This window comes from Myxine glutinosa, chromosome 4 (genome assembly GCF_964187855.1).
Source record: "Myxine glutinosa chromosome 4, kmMyxGlut1.1, whole genome shotgun sequence".
In the NCBI taxonomy this organism is placed as follows: Eukaryota; Metazoa; Chordata; class Myxini; order Myxiniformes; family Myxinidae; genus Myxine; species Myxine glutinosa.
Window position 1 is genome coordinate 85923346 of NC_136264.1, and position 15000 is coordinate 85938345.

The 15000-nt window shown below is 45.0% G+C and overlaps 1 protein-coding gene across 1 annotated transcript in view; it reads right to left on the bottom strand.

Annotated features, from left to right (window-relative positions):
• The window catches only part of ATOH8 (atonal bHLH transcription factor 8), a 61914-nt gene that overhangs the window by 31670 nt on the left and 15244 nt on the right, over positions 1-15000 (bottom strand). Inside the window, exon 2 of the mRNA XM_068112867.2 lies at positions 11675-11866. Coding sequence (XP_067968968.2) covers positions 11675-11866 — 192 coding nt within the window. The remainder of the gene's footprint in view (positions 1-11674; positions 11867-15000) is intronic.

Below are 15000 nucleotides of genomic sequence, written 5' to 3' on the forward strand. Positions count from 1 at the left end.
AATCGGGTATATAAGGGTTGTTGCGTTCTGTATTAGTGGAAAACAACTGCTGCACGTCAACAAAAGTTATTGCTGCTTCCTCTGGAGATGGTCCGTCAACTCGACAATGCTGTTTGTCATGGAGTGGTGGCTTTACGAAATTCCGGCCTGAAACAGCGTGCTATTGCTCGGCAGTATGGCATCACTCAAGATCAGGTGTCAAAGATCCCGAAACGAAATGCTCAGAGGGGTGTCCCTACTCCAATATCGAGGCCAGGATGTCCCCGCAGAACCACAAGGAGGGATGATCGCCAGCTGCACCGGTTAGTCCGCAATGGCCGTACCAAGTCAGCTAATCGGCTTCGGGCTGAGTGGCCGCCACTGACAAATGTGCCTGTATCCAGAAGGCTAGTCAACCAACGACTGGTTCAAGCAGGCTATCGTGCCAGGCGTCCCCTGAGAAAGCCACGCCTGACAAGACAACACCGCCAGCGCCGATTGCAGTGGGCCAGAGAGCATCGTCAATGGCAGCCAGGACACTGGAATCACATGATCTTCAGTGACGAGTCTTAATTTCTGGTCTATCGTCAAGATGGCCATGTCCGAGTGCACAGACAAGTGCATGAAGCCTACAACGAAGATTGTATAGTGCCAAGAGTCTAACCTGGAGGTGGTGGGGTGACCGTTTGGGCTGCTTTTCATGCAGGGGGCAAAACTGACCTGGTTGTTCTGAATGGAAACCTGAACCAGTTCAAGTACAGGGCCATTCTGGAAGAAACATTGCTTCCATTTGCTCGTGCAGCCTTTCGAGGAAACTTTATCTTCCAAGATGACAATACATGGCCTCATCGTGCTCGCATGATCCAACACTTTCTTGCTGACCATGGTGTAGAGCATATGAAGCGGCCTGCCATGTCCCCGGATATGAATCCGATAGAGAACTTGTGGGCAGAATTAACGTGTCAAATCGACAACTTGGACCAGCAGCCTACCTCTGTGTGTGAATTGCAGCAGGCTATTGTCACTGCCTGGCAAGCGATTCCTGTCCAAACCTTGGCAAATCTCGTGAACAGCATTCCTCAACTTGTACGTGCTCTCCTGAATGCTCGTGGGGGTTACACGACGTACTGAACTGTAATTTTACTGTCCGTAATCCCAGTCGTAATTTAACTTTTGTTTTTGTTTAAAAAATGTTTGGCTAATGTGCAAAATAAAGAAATACTTCTGGAAAACGTACAGAAGTTTAACACAGTACTGTCCGTGAATTGAGTTCAATATCAGTTTACATCACTTTCAAGGATCAATTTATTTGCTTCGAAATGTCAAATGTGGTTTTTGTTTCTTTTAAAGGTCGCATTAACAAAATCTAGAATAATTTCAACATAATTCCAATGAACTTTTGGTTCCAAGTCAACTTGAAAAGTAAGTTCACCCCCACAAAAAAAATATTCCATATTAAATGCCAAGTCTGTATATATACTGAAACGCAAAAGAAACTTACCACCTTTGAAACCTTTAAATATCAACAATAACACTGCGTGTAGTAAATGTGTAAACTTATTTGTGGACAATAGTGTCCTCACTGTCAGACAAAACGGTCACGGATGGTCACTTGAACCTTCAATGGTCACTTCATAGCACAGCTGTTGAACAGCCGTTTTGACTGTCAGTGATTAGCCAAGGGGTACGGGATGATTTTAATGAGCTGCACGTGATGTCCTGATATTGGCTTTAAAAAGGCCAGTGCAAAATGGGCATTTCAATCAACATGCCACGATTGTCAAGGGATCAACGGCAGCGTGCCCTGGGCATGCTGCAAGGCGGACTGAGCTACCGTGAGGTGGCACGTCGCCTTGGCTGTTCACACCAGACGAAATCGGCCCTGGTGGACAGAGACACCCTCCACAACTCTGCAGATGACAGATCTCGATCAGGGAGGCCAAGAGTCACCACTGCAAGGCAGGACAGGCAGATGGTCCGAAGTCACCTGCGGGATCAATTCCGTCCAGCATCCCGCACTGCGGCAGAAACTCTGGGGCGTGCAAACCCACGGATCTCCAATGATACTGCACGAAGACGACTGCATGACTATGGTCTGACTGCCAGAAGACCATACAGGGGCCCCGTGATGACGGCTGCCCATCGCCACAACTGACAGAGATGGTGCCAGCAGCATCAGCGGTGGACCTTGGCGCAGTGGAATGAGGTCGCTTTCAGCGATGAGTCAAGGTTCTGTGTGGACAGTCCTGATGGGCGTGAGCGTGTCTGGAGAAGAACTGGCGAGCGATATGCCGATTGTTGCGTGCGTCAAGCCAACAGGTGGGGTGGCCCAAGTGTGATGGTGTGGGCCGCCATATCAGGCCGGTACAGGACGCCACTGGTGGTTGTGGATGGGAATCTTAATGCCCAGCGGTATGTGGATAACATCCTGCGACCTCATCTGCTGCCATTCCTGCTAGACCACCCAGAACTGAGAACCTTTCAGCATGACAACGCTCGTCCCCATGCTGCTCGCTTTACCACTGCATTTCTCCAAGGCGAGAACATCAACACCATGCAGTGGCCTGCGCTCTCCCCTGACCTGAATCCCATAGAGCACCTGTGGGATTAGCTTGGGAGATGCGTAGTTGGCAGGGCCAGGACACGGGCAGAGCTGCTTCAGACATTGACGACTGAGTGGACAGAATCCAGCAGCAATCCATCCAAAGACTGGTAGGCAGTTTCCGCCGACGATGCACTGCCTGTATCCAAAACAATGGTGGCCACACACGCTCTTGAAAGGGGACTGACATTGCACCCTGTGATGTTCTGTACTGTAGAACAAACTGATGAGATGGTGTATCTTGGTCAAAAACTTGACATGTCATCAATAAAATGCCAATGTTTCAATTAGCAATTGTTGGTTTGTTTTATTTTGAACTGTTACAATTTTATTACATTTCAAAGTCGTGGCATGTTGATTGAAATGCCCATTTTGCACTGGCCTTTTTAAAGCCAATATCAAGACATCACGTGCAGCTCATTAAAATCATCCCGTACCCCTTGGCTAATCACTGACAGTCAAAACGGCTGTTCAACAGCTGTGCTATGAAGTAACCATTGAAGGTTCAAGTGACCATCCGTGACCGTTTTGTCTTACAGTGAGGACACTATTGTCCACAAATAAGTTCACACATTTACTACACGCAGTGTTATTGTTGATATTTAAATGTTTCAAAGGTGGTAAGTTTCTTTTGCGTTCAGTATATATATATATATATATATATATATATAGCGGCCTGCCATGGCATGTCCCATATATATATATATATATATATATATGTCCCATATATATATATATATATATATATATATATATATATATATATATATATATATCTATATTATAATAGCCGTAGATGATTCTGTCTGTCTGTCTGTCTATCTGTTGGGTGTCTGTCCGGGGTGTGGCTTACTCGGTTTGCAGAGTAGCTCCACCCATAGCTCCACCCATTCTGGGAGTGGCTATAAACAAATATCCACCATTTTATTAACTCGCATAGCTTTGAGTCCTGTTTTGTAGGCCCGTGGTGTCTTGCTCTCCCCCAGTTTTATTTCAAATCAAATTCGATAAATCATTTCATTTTTCACAGTCGCTAACATAGTTTTAGACTCCGGTTGAAAAAAAACGGGAAGAAAATCCGATGAAAGTTGCCGTTTATAGAACGAAATGAATTCTCAAAGGCCTGTAACTTCAAGGCCATTGAGTCTCTCTCACGCCTTTATCTCCAATCTAACTCACCATATGATTTCATTTTTATCGATGGTTTTACTTTTAGACTCGGTGTCAGCAATAATTGAGAACAATCCACACACGCGGGAAAATGCAGAGATATATTTTTTAAAATCGCGTCATGGTGTATCATACACCGCCCAACATGACACCGCCGGCAATGTGTCGATATATATTAAAATTCGCTTTTGCTTTTCCGTTATGATATATTACTATTTCGTTTGATGATAGTCGTCACAAAAACGTCAACAATGATGCCGACATATATTTCTTCGTTTTTATTTCATTCAACATATTAGCCGGAAGTAAAATATGTTTCAGGAAATTACCGAGAGATATTTCTTCGTTTTTTTTATTAGTTATGTGCGCATACACTTTAAATAGGTTTATTTGAAATCTTTAATTTTCCACAAACATTCCACACACGCGGGAAAATGCAGAGATATATTTTTTAAAATCGCGTCATGGTGTATCATACACCGCCCAACATGACACCGACGGGCAATGTGTCGATATCTATTTTAAATTCGATATATCATTTCATTTTTCACAGTCGCTAACATAGTTTTAGACTCGGTTGAAAAAAAACGAGAAGAAAATCCGATGAAAGTTGCCGTTTATAGAACGAAATGAATTCTCAAATGCCTGTAACTTCAAGGCCATTGAGTCTCTCTCACGCCTTTATCTCCAATCTAACTCACCATATGATTTCATTTTTATCGATGGTTTTAGAGTCGGTGTCAGCAATAATTGAGAACATTCCACACACGCGGGAAAATGCAGATATATTTTTTAAAATCGCGTCATGGTGTATCATACACCGCCTAACATGACACCGACGGCAACGTGTCGATACATATTAAAAATTCGATATATCATTTCATTTTTCACAGTCGCTAACATAGTTTTCGACTCGGTTGAAAAAAAACGGGAAGGAAATCCAATGAAAGTTGCCGTTTATAGAACGAAATGAATTCTCAAACGCCTGTAACTTCAACTTCAAGGCCATTGAGTCTCTCTCACGCCTTTATCTCCAATCTAACTCACCATATGATTTCATTTTTATCGATGGTTTTGGACTCGGTGTCAGCAATAATTGAGAACATTCCACACACGCGGGAAAATGCAGAGATATATTTTTAAAATCGCGTCATGGTGTATCATACACCGCCCAACATGACACCGACGGCAACGTGTCGATATATATTAAAAATTCGCTTTTGCTTTTCCGTTAAGATATATTACTTTTTCGTTTGATGACAGTCGTCACAAAAACGTCAACAATGATGCCGACATATATTTCTTCGTTTTTATTTAATTCAACATTATTAGCCGGAAGTAAAATATGTTTCAGGAAATTACCGAGAGATATTTCTTCGTTTTTTAAAATTAGTTATGTGCGAATACACTTTAAATAGGTTTATTTGAAATCTTTAATTTTCCACAATATAATTTACTTGCCATTTATCATTTGATGATTACGAGACAAATTCCTCTTGAGGATCGTGACAATTCATGCGCTGCGTGGAAACTTCTATTTCCAAAATGAATGAGACGATCGATGAAGAACGCAGACTTGAACAGGATGCAGCAAGAAAACGAATGAGACGGGCGAACGAGTCCATCGACGAACGTCAATGCAAACTTGCGGGGTCACCCGTGGGAATCCCACGGCATGGATGTGTGTGACATTTCGACATATTGAGTTAGATGCTGCACATTCATTTTTACAAAATGGTTACTGGCAAGTCATCAGATCCAGAAATGGTGTAAAAACCACCGTTTAGAGGCCATTTTTCCCGCAAAGCGGGGGTTGGCCTTTTCGGGGACCGTGGTAGTTGTTGTTTTTTTGTCCCCTTTTTGAAGCAATGTTTTACGGCCGGATGCCCTTCCTGACGCCAACCCTTTTTGCCGCCTTCAACGACAAACAGGGAATTACCAGTGAACTGGTACTCAATTAGCCGACCTCGGAAGGATGACAGGCTGAGTCAACCCCCCTGGCATTAATTCGGCGATCGACCGAGATTCGAACCCAGGATCCTAAGCCGGCACCCTAGCCGCTAGCCCAACACCAGAAATGGTGTCATGAACACAATTTATTTACGCACAAGCACAAAAGCAAGACGGGCCGATTTCCGATTCCGACGGGCCGACGGGCGAGACGGGCCGATTTCCGATTCCGACGGGCCGATTTGGAGCAAGAAAAAGAACGAGACGGGAGAAAAAGGAGAGAAACGAGACGGGGAAAGCCGATTGGAGAGGCGAGTGAGGCGCGATTGGAGAGGAGTGTGAGGCGCGATTGGAGAGGAGTGTGAGGCACGATTGGAGAGGAGTGTGAGGCGTGATTGGAGAGGAGTGTGAGGCACGATTGGAGAGGAGTGATTGGAGGGGAGTGTGAGGCACGATTGGAGAGGAGTGTGAGGCACGATTGGAGAGGAGTGTGAGGCACGATTGGAGAGGAGTGTGAGGCGCGATTGGAGAGGAGTGTGAGGCGCGATTGGAGAGGAGTGTGAGGCGCGATTGGAGAGGCGTGTGAAGGATTGCAGAGGAGAGGAGTGTGAGGGATTGGAGAGGTGAGGGATTGGAAAGGAGAGGGATGTGAGGGTTTGGAGAGGAGAGGAGTGCTGAGTGCTAGGTGGAGAGAGGAGAGTGTCAGGTGGAGACAGGAGAGTGTCAGGTGGAGACAGGAGAGTGTCAGGTGGAGAGGAGTGAGGGGTCACATATTATGTGAAATAACTAAATTCACACCATTTCTGGATCTGATGACTTGCCAGTAACCATTTTGTAAAAATGAATGTGCAGCATATAACTCAATATGTCGAAATGTCACACACATCCATGCCCGTGGGATTCCCACGGGTGACCCCGCTAGTATATATATACTAGCAGAAGTACCCGGCGTTGCCGGGCGGGGGTGGGGAGGGGAATGGGGAGGAGGAGGAAGGGGAGGGGAGGGGAACGGGGGGAGGGGTGGAGATGGGGGAGGGGGAGGGGAAGGGAGGGGAGGGGGGGAAGGGAAGGGCAGGGGGGAGGAGGGAACGGAAGGGGAGGGGGAAGGGAGGGGGGAGCAGGAGGGGGGAGGAGGGAATGGGAGGGGGAAGGGGGAGAAGAAGGGGAGGGGGGGAAGGGGAGGGGGGAAGGGGAGGGGGGAAGGGGAGGGGGGGAAGGGAGGATGGAGGAGGGGAGGGGAAGGGGGGGAAGGGAAGGGCAGGGGGGAGGAGGGAACGGAAGGGGAGGGGGAAGGGGAGGGGGGAGGGGGGAATGGGAGGGGGAAGGGGGAGAAGAAGGGGAGGGGGGGAAGGGGAGGGGGGAAGGGGAGGGGGAGGGAAGGGGAGGGAGAGGGGGGAGGGAAGTGGAGGGAGAGGGGGAGGGGAGGGCCAGTCAACAATGACGTTGCAGTTCTCATGGTAGGAGAGCAGTACAACAATCGCGACATCGTCCTGCATCTTCGCGACAACAGCACGAAGCGAATTTCGGAGACTCATCGATCCTATGACGCACTCCAGTACCGGCGTTGCCGGGTGGGGGAAGGGAGACCCGTACATTCCCAAACTGTACATTCGCCCTCTCGACTCAAGCTCACTCGGACAAAAGCCTCGCACAAATTACACTGTGATATATGGTGCGAGTCTGGTGGCGAGGATGGAACATCACGTGATCGCTCTGAGTGAATCAGCGAGCTGCTCTGGCACAGGCCCAATGGCCATGTCTATGCCAAAAATCAAGTACGTGAGAGCGAGTCTGGCGCACTGAATTGAAAATATATAGAACGCTCATACTCCGTGAAGAGTGTAGCCGCCGTGTCGCCAGCTTGGTTAGCACAACTTGACCGACTCGCTTCGCGGACCTCGTTTGTTTTGAACGTGTCCCAGATTTTAAAAGCCAGACAACTGTTAAAATGCCATTTTGTGCAGCAATAAACTGCTCCAATCGGTTACGGAAGGGTTGTGGAAAGACGTTTCACAGCTGTTTCAAAGACGTTTAATTCATATCGCACAAAATCGACAAAAATCGACACAAAACACTATCGCACAAAAGGTGAAAAAACGCAATCGCTTTTCGCTCTGAATTACGTGCAAACGCATGATGGAAATCTCCATTGCCCAGCATCGAGTGCCAACCAAGATGGCGCCCGGTAGCTGCATCTCCACCTGTGTGGTGTGAATGGCAATGGTCATCTATCTATAATTCCAGTAATCTCTGTCTGTCTGTCTGTACGTCTGTACGTTTGTTTGTTTGTCTGTGACCGCTGTTTCTCGACAACCACGGGTCCGATATACTTTTAACTTGCCAGGTATATTGCTGGGGACCCGAGGATGTGCCTTTTCAAGGTTTCATATTAATCGGACAATTACTTACCGAGCTATGTCCAAAAAACGATTCAACCAATCAGAGAGCAGCGAACGATCGCGTGTGCCGAACGTGGCGGACACACTCTGCCTCGGATGGCACATTTGAGAGCGTATTCATTTATTTCACGTTTGCAAACTATGTTGGCGCTATGTTGGCGTTAAACGATGTTTTAAAACTAATAAAAACGAATTTGCGATTCATTCGCTTTCCTGCGCGTTTGTGTACGCGATGGCGATTTCTTTACCAAACTCCGGAAGCCGTTCGCTTTGGACCGAACCATTTCATGTAAATAGAGGGGGGGGATTGTCACCACTCGCAAGCCGTTCGCTTTGGACCAAACCATTTCATGTAAATAGAGGGGGGGGGATATAATTTTAGATATAGATATAGTACGGGCAATGCCCTAGTTCTATATATTTTCAGTTCAGTGGTCTGGCGGAGAGGATGGAACATCACGTGATCGCTCTGAGCGAATCAGCGAGCTGCTCTGGCACATGTTGAAATTCAGTGTATAATGTTCCTCGCTGAAATGCGCTGAGGTAAATATGAATAAAAAATATGGATCTCGTCAATTTTTTTAGGTAGGCCATGTCTTTCCCAGGCTCAATGGCCATGTCTATACCAAATATCAAGTATGTGAGCCTCTCCGTTTAGGAGTCTATAGGTAACACACACACAAACAAACTGTGTTTTATATATATAGATATTTGTGTTGCAATTTCAGGTAACAATGATTAATCAAAGTTTGCTGGTAGTGGCAAAATTTCGAATTCCTCATTTAAGGGGTTTGCATTGTTTAAAAGTTAATAATTTTGTTGCTGGGATTGGACTGGGCTAGTGGAAACCAAATGCAAGTAATCTTGTGGAAGGAATCACTTAACCTCTCTCTATCTGCTCGACCACCAATGATTGAGTTGTACGTACCCATACCACCGCTCCAAATTCCAGATGGGTGCTGAGCGGATTGAGGTGGTGGAGTTTGTGTAACTATGTTATTTCCCTGTCAACCCTGTCAAATACATTTCCTCCTCATATGGTTTGGCAAGCTCTGTCTGATTTTTCCCATCTACTGTAAATGTCTCGCAGTTCATGTCAAGAGGGTTGATATATATTGACACGTCACACATGAAGAAGAAGAAGGCTTGGCCTCGACATACAACATCGACCAAAATAGCAGGATATTTGATCCCCAACCCCTCATATACCCCAGAAAGATGCACCCCCCATTCTTTATATTTATCTCCTTCCATATCTCCTCCAGATCCCCCCCCCCCCTCCCTCCTTCCTTCAGGCACCCCTCCTCCCCAACCTTCCTTTCCCTCTTCAATCTTTCTTTGCTCAATCTTCCTTATAGATTCATTTTCAACCCACACATGTACCTGCAAAAAAATAATACGGAGACAGCCTCTTGACAAGCTGCCTTTTGAGATCTGTATTAAAAAATTCATTATGTGAGCTTTGATAAAAGTTTGATGGTGCAGTATATTTATTCTATTTGTTTTTCTCTTTTCTCAAATTTAATGAAAACTCATTTCTCATTTAATATTCCATATACATCTTCTCTTTACAATTAAAATTTTAGCAATCAGTTAATGAGTAGGTTGATTTGGTAAAACTATTAACGGTTTACGTTTCCTGGCTTTTTAAGGTGTTAAGCACCCGGTAGTAATGTGGAATTTTATGGATCATTGGTTTATTATATCCATCAATTTGGTGGCATATAACTCACCCCCTGCCCCGCCTCTTTCCTCTCATCCCCCACCCTCCTCCACATGATGCCAAAGTGGGGCTTCTCTTGTCGCTTATACTCCAATCTCCTCTCAACCTTCTCAAGCAAATCCTCCCACACTCACCTATCCTGATTTTCGCTCGTATCATCTCACCTCTAATTTTGCTTTTTCTCAATTTCAATTTTCCTATTTTTGCCTCACAAACAGTATGAGCTATCTGCAACCAGCCAAGTCAATGTAATGTTAGTGCAAATGATGTTAGTGCTTGGCAGGCTTGTATAACTTGAGTTGGAGACTCGGCCACAAGCTAGACTCAATTCGCTGTTATTGTTTGAAAATTGTTTTTTTTACAAAAACATGAAACCAATCAAGATTCAGGAGGCTGAAGGCTCAACAGGACCTGGGATTTGAAGACTCAACTCAACTAAGGCCTCAATGGGACCTGGCTCAACGGGATCTGGCTCAATGGGAGTAATAAATATTGCCTCTTGTGTGAGGAAAGGAACGATAATATGACATTTATTGTTGTTATTACCTCTGCCACCCAAGGTGGATGGAGGTTATGTTTTCACCCCTGTCTGTCTGTTGTCTGCCTGTGAACAGGATAGCTCAAAAAGTTGTGGATGGATTCGGAGGAAGCCTGGTGGACAGGTTGGGTGGGTAACAAAGAATAATTGATTCGATTTTGGTGAAGTTCCGGATCCGGATACTAGAATTGTAATCATGATTCTTCGCCATTGAGTATATATATATATAAAATAACCACCTTTAGAGGCCATTTTTCCCCGCAAAGCGGGGGTTGGCCTTTTTCGGGAACCGTGGTTGTTGTTGTTTTTTGGTCCCCTTTTTGAAGCAATGTTTTACGGCCGGATGCCCTTCCTGACGCCAACCCTTTTTGCCGCCTTTTACGACAAACAGGGAATTACCAGTGAACTGGTACTCAATTCGATATTCAACACGATATCTCAAAAGATTATGGACGGATTCGGAAGAAACTTGGTGGACTGGTTGGGTGTGTAACAAGGACGAATTGATTCGATTTTGGGGAAGATCTGGATCTGGATACGAGGACTTTGTATTACTTAGTGATTCTTCACCATTGAGAGATGGAGCCAAAAATGATATATAACACAGTATCTCAAACATTTGTGGACAAGTTATGACAAAACTTGGTGGATGAGTTGGTTAGGCGACAAGAACAAGCCAATTCCATTTTGGTTCCGTTCTGGATCCAGATCCGGCCTATCAGTGGGATACAAAACAAACTGTTCAGCCTTGCGGAGGTGTGCGCTCTACCGAGTGCCGTTGTAGTTGGTATTATTATTCATGTCTGGCAAGACAGCTTAACCCTAAAGGAAAGCACACTTGGCTATGAGCTTCCTAGCCTGGGTTTGAATCTCAACACAGCTATAGACTGTGGTGTTTCGCATGCAGAGTGCTGCATCAATGTGTCCTTTGTCTATCGGGAAAGAAACATCAAGCCAGAAGACCGATCCTCCAGCACCGGTAGTTGGTGGACGTTGAAGATCCCAGTGTGTTTCACGAAGACCCTAAACAAATTCGAAATGCCTGCCTAAAACCGTGGGTAGAAAGTGGTCTGAACTTCTCGGATATACATCGACACAAGGTTAAACTGCTCGCTATCTCAGAATGCAGTTGTTGTTTGTGCAGCAGCTCGCACACGAGAAACAATTTCACATTCCCAGGCCGTCCACGTCACATGTTTGGTTAGGAATGTCAACCATCATTATTATTCAACGTTAGCTATATTATGAGTCAGCATTGTTGAGGTGCAACATATAGAGGTGAGAAAGACTCAAGCGTTTGGATGGGATCCTACCTTGCGCTTCTTTGCTCGTCCTTCGGCCTGCAAGGTTCGAGTGCACTGCTCCACACACTCGGCAAACGTGAGCCCTTCTGGCTCCCCGCTGTAGTCCCGGTTTGCAAGCTTGGCCAAAGCGAGGATGTAGCTGCAGGCAATTCGGAGAATTGCGAGTTTACTCAACTTCTGCCCGTAGGAGTAACAAGGCACCTGTTGTATGGGATTCGAGACAGAATGCAAATGGGAAGGGTCAGGCGAGGTTTTAGTCTGGGTCCCACAGGAAGGTTATCAGAGTGTAAGAAGGATGTTATGGCAAAAAAAAAAAATGGGAGTGAGACAGTAGTATCATATCAAAGACAACCTGGGTGGACTTAGGAAACAGGATCCATTGATAAAAGGAGACATATCAGGAATGTTACAGTTAAGGACCGTTTACATATTAAGTATGTAGGTGGGTGTTAAGTTGAGTCAAAATGAAATTCGACAAAACCATGTAGGAGGAAAAGGAGGATGGAAGAGAAATGGTTTCTTTACTCATCACCTGAAACATGTAGCAAAGCAGTTATAATTAGCACAGTGCTTTAAAATAATTCCCATGAAATGAGTAACCATGAAATAAAACAGATGAAGAGGGTTGTTGCTCCCAGTGATGAATAAACAAATAAACATTGTTTAAAAGTGCTCAAGAGTAGAGGACAAAATGGATAGGAAATAAAAACTCCATTTACCATGTTTACCAGATTCATGGGCATAATTATTGGAGCGTCCGCTCTGAGTCTGGGAGGTCGGTGGTTCAAACCCCGACCGATTCATTCCCAAGACTTGAAAATGGAACGCGTTGCCTCCTTGCTCGATACTCAGAATTTAAAAGGATGGAGCACAAACAAACAACCATAGGTTGGCAACCCTTGCGAAGGATTGATGTGCCTACTAGCTTCCAACGTTGAAGATTGTCATCGAAAGGGAACTCCTGGTATTATCATATTAGATACAGCATATTTTGATGTTAGAGTATGGTATACAGCTCCCCGAAAAGGGTACTAGAGCTTAAATATGACCAAGGGGTTTCACAAGCAGGACAGGGCTTTGTCCTGGTTTCTTGTTTGCAAGACATCATAGTAAGGCAGTCTCAATTATACAGCACTCTATAGTCTTATTTGTAGTATCACATGCCATATTATGATTCCAAACAGGTGGCCGGATTGGCTTGAAAACTTTTCAGTCATCGCAAAGATAAAAGGACAGAGCACGATCAACAGTGATACATTTTTGATAACAGGAATTAAACCAGGAACGTCAGAGATTTTTGCATTTAGCTTATAATATTCCCACTCATTTAAAGTCTACACTAAAGAAACCCAAACACATCGCCAAACTACAATTTGAGGGGAATAGCCAGGCCATCTTGGAGCTCCGCCAATGGAAACAGAGGAATGAAAAGGCGCACATGAATCCAGAAACAGTGCCACACGCCACCAGGACGCCAGCTCAGTGAAAGGCCATTTGTTGTACATGCAAAGCACTCAGCACAAATTTGCTGAAGCCATGGAGATAGGGGGAAAGAGAACGATTGACATACGTGAGGTGCATCAAAAAGTCGATAGATCAAAACGAAGTGGCGCAATTTCTCAGTAGTACTGTGTTTGCCGATATGAGCTGGACTTGATACGCAGCAGAAGTAAATCTGACCAAAAAGTAATTAAAAGAGCACGTTTAGTCAGGGACTAGCGGAGCTGCAGCATAATGGAGCAGGCAATGTTATGGATGAAACAGAGTGGCTATTGGGAAGATATAAATATACATATACATAAAAGATTAAAGTTTGTGCCAATTGTGCCAACTGTTGTAACTTGTACCTGGAAAGTTTTATAAAACCTCACGGTGCTCTATTACCAAGTCCAAAAGCCAATCGTAATATATATATAATTCACAATACCAAATGTTGAATAATATTCAAATGAGGTGTTGACATGGTAAATGTCTCGGAGATGCACCATATGAAATCAAGAATATTTTTAATGCCATATTCCAACGAAAAGATATCTTACTATAATTCACTAAATGTCCGTCTGTCTGTTCGAAGGTACCGTAAAAACTGCTGAACCGATCGCAAAGATATTTTGGGTGGGTAATCCTGGGACCCCTGGAAGTAAAATAGGCTATTTAGTTTTCCCAATTTCAGCTTTGGTCTCCAGCATTCTCAGGTTTGGACTCCTGCATAACATTCACGTTCACATAACGTTCATTGTGACGATGTTTTCATTGTGACGATGTTGTGACGATGTATGTGTTCATGGTAGTGTTTGACATGACGGTTTGAACGTAATTTCGTAATGTTTTTCGTTTCGTAATCCTTTAATGAACGTTTAATGTTTAATGAACGTTTAATGTTTAATGAACGTTTAATGCCCTTCGATGTCCGGGGCCGCACACGCGCTACACTAGACAGGCCAGCGTGTACCTTGCCTTTCGCCGTCAGGCTCGGGTAAACCACTGAGCCCCATCCGTGATGGGGACTGGGGCTTGAGACACAATGAGACAGTGTCCCACGAACGAGTAATTCCCAGTAAGCGCGAATCATCAGCTCGCGTTGATTAAGTCCCTGCCCTTTGTACACACCGCCCGTCGCTACTACCGATCGGACGGTTTGGTGAGATCCTCGGATCAGCCCCTGCACGGGCCGTTCTCGGCTTGTGCCGGTGCAACGAAAAGATGAGTGAACTTGACTGTCTAGAGGAAGTAAAAGTCGTAACAAGGTTTCCGTAGCTGAATCTGCGAAAGGATCATTATCGGGACAACATGAGAGCGAGCGAGACGCGAGACGTACGTGGAACGTGATCGTCCATGTACTGTTTAGCCATGTACTGTTTAGATTTTGATGATTTGCGTGTGATATGATTCAACGTATGTTTATATGAATCGTTTAAAATAAAAAAGCCTTCAATTTCTGATATTTTACCTTTTCATTTGGGCCTCCCAATTGAAGCCCCGCCCGTAGGGCGGGTACCATTGCTAGTATATACAATTTTATAAACAGGCATCAAATTCCAGCGAGGGCCTAAGTGTGAAAAAATTCTGACAATGCGGGGCTCGAGCCACGGACCTCCGTTGATAACGCGTCAACAGCCCACTGCGCTATTGAGCCAGCCGCAATCTCCTCAGAACTTTTCCACACATAACACTGCGAGCTTTATCATGGCCGATGTCTTACGTGCCTGCTAGGCAGACCCCGAATGTTAGCGTAGGTATATGAATGCGAATGTATGTGTGAATAAGTAGAAATGCATTGAAGATTAATTCAAATACAATTTTATAAACAGGAATCAAATTCCTGCGAGGGGCTA